This window comes from Trichechus manatus, unplaced genomic scaffold, assembly GCF_000243295.1.
Source record: "Trichechus manatus latirostris isolate Lorelei unplaced genomic scaffold, TriManLat1.0 scaffold00065, whole genome shotgun sequence".
NCBI lineage: Eukaryota > Metazoa > Chordata > Mammalia > Sirenia > Trichechidae > Trichechus > Trichechus manatus.
In genome coordinates, this window is record NW_004444001.1 from 3,053,056 (window position 1) to 3,062,588 (window position 9,533).

A 9,533-nucleotide genomic window follows, 5' to 3' on the forward strand; every position below is an offset into this window, starting at 1 on the left:
ACCTGTGTTTTGTTGACTATGCAAAGGCATTCGACTGTGTGGATCATTAACAAATTATGGATAACATTGCAAAGAATGGGAATTCCAGAATAATTAATTGTACTCATGCAGAACCTGTACATAGACCAAGAGGCAGTTGTTTGAACAGAACAAGGGGATACTGTGTGGTTTAAAATCAGAAAAGGTATGCGTCAGGGTTGTATGCTTTCCCCACACTTATTCAGTCTGTATGCTGAGCAAATAATCAGAGAAGCTGGACTATACGAAGAAGAGCGAGGCATCAGGATTGGAGGAAAACTCATTAACAACCTGCATTATGCAGATGACACAACCTTACCTGCTGAAAGTGAAGAGGACTTGAAGCACTTACTGATGAAGATCAAAGACTAGAACCTTCAGTATAGATTACACTTCAACATAAAGAAACAAGAATCCTCACAACAGAACCAATAAGCAACATCATGATAAACAGAGAAAAGACTGAAGTTTTCAAGGATTTCATTTTACTTGGATCCACAATCAACACCCATGGAACAGCAGTTAAGTAATCGAACGACGTAATGTATTAGGCAAATCTGCTGCAAAAGACCTCTTTAAAGTGTTAGAAAAAGCAAAGATGTCACTTTGAGGACTAAGGCATGCCTGACCCACGCCATGGTATTTTCCAGTCACCTCACATGCATGCAAAAGCTGGACAATGAATAAGGAAGACCAAAGAAGAATTGATGCATTTGAATTATGGTGCTGGTGAAGAATACTGAATATATAACCGACTGCCAGAAAAATGAACAAATCTGTCTTGGAAGACATATAGCCACAATGCTCCTTAAAAGCGAGGATGGCGAGAATTCATCTCACATACTTTGGACATGTTATCAGAAGGGACCAGTCCCTGGAGAAGGACATCATGCATGGTAAAGTAGAGGGTCAATGAAAAAGAGAAAGACCCTCATCAAGATGTATGGACATAGTGGCTGCAACAATGGGCTCAAACACAGCAATAATAGTGAGGATGGCACAGGACTGGGCAGTGTTTCATGCTGTTATACATAGGGTTGCTGTGAGTTGGAACCAACTTGACAGCACCTAACAACAACAACAGGATGGCTATAGGGTCTCTATGAGTCGGAACTAACTTGACAGCAATGGTTCTAGGATGGCTGCAATTATGGAGCCCTGGTAGTGCAATGGTTAAGCGCTCAGCTGCTAACTGAAAGGTCAATGGTTTGAACCCACCAGCCACTCCACAGGAGAAGGATGAGGCAGTCTGCTTCTATAAGGATTACAGCCTTGGAAACCCTATGGGGCAGTTCTACTCTGTCCTATAGGGTCACTATGAGTTGGAATCGACTTGGCAGCCGTGGGTTTTTATTAGAATGGCTATAATAAAAACATAAAAATCAGAAAATAAGTGTTGGCAAGGATGTGGAGAAATTGGAATCTTTATACATTGCTATTGGGAATGTAACATGGTACAGCTGCTGTGAAACAGTTTGGCGATTCCTCAGTTTTAAACACAGAGTTACCATATTGTTGCTGGGTGCCATGATCCTGCAATTCCACTCCTAGGTATATACCCAAAATAACTGAAAACAGGTACTAACGCATAGAGTCACCATAAGTTGGAATTAATGGGTTTGGTTTTGGTTTTTAACTCAAATACCTGTAAAAGAATATTCATAGCAGCTGTCATGGATTGAACTGTGTCCCGCAAAAATGTGTAATCAATTTACTGGGCCATGATTCCCAGTACTGTGTGATTGTCCACCATTTTTGTCATCTGATGTGACTTTTGTATGTTTTATAAATCCTGCCTCTATGATGTTAATGAGGGGGGATAGGCAGCAATTGTGTTGATGAGGCAGGACTCAGTCTACTGGATTGGATTGTCTCTTGAGCCAATTTCTTTTGGGACATAAAAGAAAGAAGTGAGCAGAGAGACAGGGTGACCTCATACCACCAAGAAAGCAGTGCCAGGAGCAGAGCATGTCCTTTGGACCTGGGGTTCCTGCGCGGAGAAGCTCCTAGTCCAGGGGAAGATTGATGAGTAGGGCCTTCTTCCAGAGCTGACAGAGAGAAAGCCTTCCCTGGAGCAAACGCCCTGAATTTGGACTTCTAGCCTACTTTATTGTAAGGAAAATAAATTTCTCTTTGTTAAAGCCATCCACTTGTCATACTTCTGTTATAGCAGCACTAGATGACTAAGACAGCGGCACTATTCACAACAGCCACAAGATGGAAACAACCCAAATGTCAATGAAAAGATGAATGGATAAATAAAACTGCATATACATACACTGGAATGTTACTCAGTGGTAAAAAGAAATGAAGTTCTGCTACATACGATGACATGGATGAACCTTAAAAACTTATGCCCCCCCCCAAAAAAAATGCCAATTTAAAAGAAGCCAGACACAGAAGATCACATATTATATGATCCCATTTATATGAAATATCCAGAATAGGTAAATTCATAAAGTAAGAAAGCAGACTGGTGGTTGCCAGGGGCTGAGCAAAGGGAGTGAGGGAAGCAACTGCTTAATGAGTACCGGGTTTCCTTTTGGGATGATCAAAATGTTTTGGAACTAGACAAGGTGGTGGTTGCACAACACTGTGAATGTACTAAATGCCTCTAAAACGTTCATTTAAAATGGTTAATTTTATGTTATGTGAATTTCAGCTCAATAAAAATCAGTCAGTCTGGCTACCCTGATGCTGCCATGTTGGAGAGACCATTGTGGAGAGACCAGCCTGAGACAGAGCTGCCCAGGAGCCCAGCCATTTGAGTCTTCCTGTGCACCAGACCTAGGAGTGAGCGCATCTTCAGATGACCCAGCTGACACCAAGTGGAGCAGAGACGAGCTGTTCCTACTGATTCCTCACCTAAGTGCAGATTCGTGAGCAAAATAAATGTTGTTTTAAGCCACGAAGTTTTGGGGCGGTTTGTACTGCAGCATGGATAACCAGCACAGATGTCACAGGACTGTGGGAGCTCTCAGACCCACCTGAGCGATCAGGGCTTGAGAGCAAGCAGTCAGCCAGGTTCTGTGCTTCTCCAGCTGGGGGCACCAGTGTGAAGGGTGCAGAGCTGGGCCTAACAGTGAGGACAGCGGACCCAGGAGCTGTGGGGGATTGGGTCTGCGGGAGAGGGCCCATCTGGGGGGCCTGGTGGACTCGAGGAAGATGGTGTTGATGAGGTAGTGGACATCAAACAGAGGAGGGTTCTGGTGCCATCAGAGAGGTCGCTAAAGGAGAACTGTCCCTCCCAGGCCCTGTGGCTTCCCCTCCACTGTTCAGCTCCTGGCCGGCAGAGAAGGAAGCCCTGGACCAGAGTTGGGACCTGGGCTTGTCCCAGCTTGGCCCCTAAGGGATTGTTAGATCTCTGAAGACACACCTGCCCTCTCTGGTCTGTTCCCCTGTGTCTTGGTTTCCTAGTGCTGCTACAACAGAAATACCACAAGTGAGTGGCTTTAAAGAACAGAAATTTATGTGTTCACAGTTCTGGAAGCTAGAAGTCCAAATCAGGGTCTCAGCCATGTTGATTCCTTCCTTAGCAGTAGCCCTGGGCGTTCCTTGGTGATCCTCACATGGCTTCTGTCTTCCTCAGTTTGTACACACGTCTCTGAATCTATACTGCTCCTTGTATAGAAGTGACTGGGTTTAAATCCACCTTACACTGGTACGACTTCAACGGACTGATTACATTGCATTATGGAAAGTGTACATTGTATTATATCCACAGGTATAGGGGATACGATACCACTGCAGATTCTGGGGCAGGGGGGACACAATTCAATCCATAACATCCTGCCACCAAATGAAGATGTGGGATGGGTACTGGGAAAGGTTCCAGCATCCCAGACACTCTCACCTGGTGTTTGTCAGCCCTGGCTACCTTTAGAATCACCTGGGGAACTTAAAAAAAAAAAAAAAAAGAAAAAAAACTCCCATGCCCAGATCCTATAGGAGACCAACTCAATCAGAATCTCTGGGGTGGGGCCCAGGTGTGGGCATTTTTAACAGAGCTCCCCAGAAGACTCCAGTTGGGAAGCAACCCCAGCCGGGTTGAGGCTATTGCTCTAATGCAGCATCACTCATGCCCAGCTGCAAAAAGTCACAAAGGAGCAATTTATCTGTGACCATTCAAAACACTAATTCTCAAACTATATTCACACAGCACACTGCTGTACCCCAGCTAATATGGAACAATAGTTGTTTTCCCCAATTTGCAGATTAAATAGGTACTGGATTTTCTCACCAATTCCTTTCCATTTTTTCCCGTCACACATCTGGAGCCTGTAGAAGCGGGGTGGCAGGACGGTAAAGACACCATCTACCTTGGCCCCACACGGCAGCGTGGCGTCCTTCCCTGGTTGTTCTGTGGGGCTCCACACTGACCCCCCTGAGCACCTCCACCCAGAGGGGGCTGATCCTCTGGGGGCGGGCAGGGCCTGGGGCAAATGCTGACAGTCAGCAGCTATTGAGGGGGACTCCAGGTGGTGAAACTGTCCAGGCCCCACTGTGAAGGGTATTTGGGGTAATGGCCCCTAACCGGGCAGCCCTTCAATGGGAACAGGACGCACCTTGATAAAAAACCCTCCAGATGTAATGCGGGGGGTGGAGGGGTGGGCAACAACCCTGCTCAGACGTCCCAAAGTGGGAAGGGCGGCCCAGAAGCCCGCCGGGGTGAGGATGACAGAGGCTCAGAGGAACACGGTGGTGCTGGGCTGGCAGGAACAAGGGAGCAGTCACCACAGTGGTGACAGGTTTCTCCTGCGCCTGGAGATGCCCCCGCAGTGACCCCAGCCCACCTCACCAGCCAGTGAATCACTAAGAAAACAGAGGATGCGAGCTGGGAGCTGCTCCTCCTCCAGAACTGGGCCACAGAAAAGACCTGACGGTGAGTGGGAGAGCCGGACTCTCTGGACAAAGGACCCTGTTGTTTAGGGTTTGAAGTCGCGAGGAACAGTCCATTGGGCATCCAACCAAGATTTAAGCAAAGCAGGTTCCAGTAAGTAGGAGAAAAGTTACGATTTCACCGGAAGAGACTGTAACTGGGAAAGGAGTTTACATGGATAGGAGGCTTTAAAAATTAAATTCTGCAGGGAATTCAATGAGAAGGAGAAGGGGGCAGGAGCCTCCAAAAAAACCAGCTTGTTGGCTCGAGACACTCTGAGGAGCTCCTGTTTCCAAAGGGCACCCAGAAACGGGAGGGAAGTCGGCTGGATGAATACCAGGGGAGGAACAGAAGGGAAGCTGAGGCTTGGGGAGAGGTGCCTGACAGTGAAATGGGCTTTTAAAACTATTTCTGAAATAGGAAAAATGCAGCCAGGAAGGCCTGCTGCTTTAGGCCATGGAAGGACGTTAACAGATCATCAGAACAGCTGGCATTTACACACCAACTCTGTGCCCACCACTGTCCCCAGTGCCTTTCATTGTCTTACTTTAATCCTCACAGTCCTATAAAGTATTGCCATCGGCTCCATTTGACAGATGAAAAAACTGAGGCTCAGAGAGTGGAGTTGCTTGTAGCCCAAGTAAGGGGTGGATCCTTGAAGTGGGCACATGTGCCCAGACCTTGCTGCTTCTGGAACGAACAAGAGCAGCTGAGCAGGGGCTGGCGAAGCAAGAGCTACTAGTGTCTTCCTTTGCTTTTGCAATGCGTGCAGCCTTAGTGGCCACGTGACTACTTTTAATGATTGTTCACGTCTCCCGTCTGTTCTATATGTAAATGTCAAGTCAAGCTCTCCTGGTTTTAGTCAACTCCTCTTTCACTACTTCCTGAGTTTCTGCGGCCCCTCCTTATTTTCCATTCTGGTTATGTGTTTTAAATTGTGTCTTTTTGTCGCTGGTTATGACTTAGGGAGGGAGGGAGCCAACAACGTGTGCTCCCTGTGCCTCTTTGGTGCATGTTAAATTCTAATAGAGATGTCAAGCTGCTTTCCAAACTGGCAGTCTGCCATCTTGAACTCTAAGTTCAAGACTTTAGATCTTTACAAATAATATAGGTAAAATAATTAGAAGATACTGGAAATTATTTGGCTTCATCTAGCCACTTCAGAAGAGTGTATCCTTCCGAGTCCTGGGAAAGTACATCCTGGGTAGAGATATTGCAAGGTAACCATTGGTCACGGGCAGAAAAATTCTGTCAATGGAAGACATGCTAAGACTCCAGAGTCAGGCAATGCTGTCCTTAAATTCTGACACCAACCGCTAGAAAAATAAAGAACAGCATGCTGGAAGGATTGTGCACACTAAGAAAGGAGAGTGGTGGTCCCAGGCGCTCACACGTGTTCACAACCAGCCTCAGGTGGTTAGTTCCAGAACACCAGTGGGCAGTCCACCAGAACCCTCAGTCTTCATCTTCCTGGGGCTGTCAGTGCACTTGCCATGGCTGACCTTGCCCCTCAGCCGCGTCGGCTGTCCTCTCACCTCCCCAGACCCTAACTGCTGGCTGCCCTGGGCTTAGCCTGGGGCTGCGTCTCTGGAGTCTCTTCCCAGTTCCTGGTTGTAAACATCACGAACACTGGCGACTCCCAACTTCATTATCTGCGGCCCAGACCTCGTCCAACTCCGGGCTCAAATTTCCAGCCGCTCACTTGAACCTCGACCTGGATGTCTAGTTTAGCTTTCTCAAAGGCGTCAGTGGGCTGTCAGAAAGCAGACCCCTGGGCCCACTGCAGCCCAATGAATCAGAACCCCTAGGGGTGGGGTGGGGCATGGACGTTTCATGTTATCAAGTTCTCAGATGATTCTTAGGCACAACAGAGTTTAAGAATCACTGTTCTAATACCTTATTTCAAATATGAGAAGTGAAATCTGTGGCTCTGCCCTGCCATGGTTATGACCAAGCAATTCTCATACCATTCCCAGCAAGAAACACAACTTACTCCCTGAGATAAACCAGATTATCAACAGGGTCATCCTGACTCACAAGGCTGAGGGGCCATGACATCCACATTCAAATATCTGTTCGCTTGTCAGGTGGAAGAAGCAAGCAAGCAGAAAGATGGTAGCTGGCGTGGAGCTGAGAGCAGGTGACTTGAAAAGGGAGGTGGGCCTGGGTTCCAGGTGGCAGGGAATTTTCTTCCCACCAAACATGGCATCAGAAGCCACCTGAGGGGTGGAAAGCAAGGGCAGAGGACAGGGTGGTGACGGAGGGTCTGAGTGCTCAGGAGGCCGGCAAGGGCCTCTGCTCCGAGAAAAAGGCTGCGGAGCTGTGGTTTCCATGGGTCCAAATTTCTCTGAGTGTCTGTCCTTGAGCAAGTCAGCTCTTGGTGCCTGGGTGTCCACGTGTGCCAATGGGGTTACAACCGGACCCACTCACAGAAACGTGCAGGGGTTAGAGGAGGCAGTGTTTGCTCGAACGCTGTTTGCCTCCCCGCCGAGAGGCAGGCAAAGCCACAGGTGGCCCTGGGGGCCGGCAGGGGGACAACTGGGCAAGCCAGTGTCCGTGAGAGCACTGCGGGCAAGGGTGGCCAGGGGCTCATCCCAGAGAGGGGGCTGCAGGCGTAGCTGTGGAGAGAGCGACACTCTAACACAGGCCCAGCAATCACCACTTTATTTCCACAACGAAACCCACAGCATTCTCACAAACATGAACTTGGAGGCTGTTGTTGAATACACACAGTTTGTATATTTGCCTACTTACATTGCTCTGAAAAGAGAGGAAGAAACTGCATCCTGCCCACAAATTAATTCATATTCCAAACAGCAACACCACCCTTTGGGCTTCCGCGAGGTTTTGGAAGAAGCCCCTCGAGTCTTTCTTCACGGAGTCCTTATTAGAGTCCTCCCCACCCGAGGCCCAGCAGGATCCTCTCTCTCTCTCACACACAAGAGGTCCTGGAAGGGGATGGGGCAGCACCCACCAACCGTTTACAAGCCAGAGACTCCAAAGGCAGAGGAGGTTCAAGTTCTCTAGTGAAATCAGGATACACCCAAGTTTGGCGAGAGCAGCTCCTGGGCTGTGACCCAAGCCCCATGGCCACCTGTCACCCCTACACACCTCACTGTGGAGTCTGCGCCCAAGGTCTCACTCCTCCCTCTTGCTTTTCCAGGCACTGGGGTGGGGTGCAGAGAGAAGACTTCAGCACTGAGGAGAGTCGGGAGAGGAGATTCCAAGCTATTGCTCAGAGCCCACACTGCACTGAGAAGGGGAATCGCCCTCTGGGGGAAGTGGTAGCTTGGACCACAGTGGGCAGCTGGGAGAGGCCCTTGGTGAGAGGCCAGGACCCAAAGGCCTAGGAAGCTCTGCCCTGGTACTAGGTTCCCAAGGCCTAAAGGATGTAGGGGTCCCTGGGTGGTGCAGACAATGTGTTTGCTGCTAACCAATAGACTGACAGTTGGAATGCACCCAGACACACCTCAGAAGAAAGGCCTGGTGATCTACTTCTGAAAAATCAGCCACTGAAAACCCTGTGGAGCACAGTTCTACTCAGACACACATGGGGTTGCCATGAACTGGAGCTGACTCCAGGACAACTGGTGGTAAAAGGATGTAAGCAAACCCTCTAGGCACTAGGAGAAGACCTCCATAATTTATGTGCTCTTCCTTACTTTTCACTCAGAGCTGTGGCCTCAGTGGTCCTGGCTTGGTCAGCCCGGCCTATGTAGGCCACTTCTCAGCACTCAGCGACCAGCGCCCTGTCCCTCACCCCTAGCTGAAGACCTGGGAAGGCACAGCCTGCCATCAGGCCCCCAGTGGAAGAAGATGGGGACTGGGAGTAACCCGGTCACTTGGGGATAGAAGCAGCATCAGCTGCTGCCGGTGGAGGCAAACCCAGCACCCAGGGCAGTGAGCAGATACCACCTTCCAGGAAGGGGCTCAGTGACCTTGGTCAGGCTGGTCCTGCCAACCTTCTCAAAGCAGAGTCTATCCCAGCGCTGCTCAGGATGAGGGTCTCAGCATCCAGGGCCTGAACCTCGGGGGCTACATGGAGGGGAGAGGCTGAATATTTGGTGACCAGAAGGATGACTGTAATAGTCAATGTCATTGTTCCCACGGTGTCCACAGAAACCTGAGCCCCGGGGCCCACTCTTCCACCTCTGGTGGGAGGATGTGTTGTCCACTGGCTTTCAAAGGTGGCATTCTTCAGCTGTCAGAGCGGCAGTGAGGAGCCTTGGGAAGAATGTCGAGGTGCCTCTGCCAAGCGGAAGGAGACAATAGTGGAGACAGGTGTGAGGCTCCCAACCTCCTCCTCCACCCTCCCTGGCTCCAGGGCTATAAATACTCATAGATGCAAATGGTAAGTGCTCTGAGACATTTATCATAAATTACAGGTAGATGATTGTGAGTCTTTAGGCCATGAGGCCTCTGGGGGAATATTCTAGTTTTTTTTTTTTTTAAAAAGATGAAACTAACGGCGGGAGGCCTCAGTCTGGCTTCTGGCTGGGCACAGGTGGTGGGGACCAGAGCACTGGGGCTGGGATCTCCCTGCTGGACCAGGTCAAGGGTGACTCGGCCAGACTCAGAGTTAGGGCACCCTCACCCTCTGCTTGGTTGAAATGCTATTCCACGAGCAGGCAGTACT

General features: G+C 49.3%; 1 protein-coding gene across 1 annotated transcript in view; it reads right to left on the reverse strand.

Annotated features, from left to right (window-relative positions):
- Positions 1–8,859: 8,859 nt before the first annotated feature.
- LOC101345294 (BTB/POZ domain-containing protein 9) overlaps positions 8,860–9,533 on the reverse strand; it is a 386,665-nt gene continuing 385,991 nt past the window's right edge. Inside the window, exon 7 of the mRNA XM_023734155.1 lies at positions 8,860–9,145. Coding sequence (XP_023589923.1) covers positions 9,102–9,145 — 44 coding nt within the window. The 3' untranslated portion in view covers positions 8,860–9,101. The remainder of the gene's footprint in view (positions 9,146–9,533) is intronic.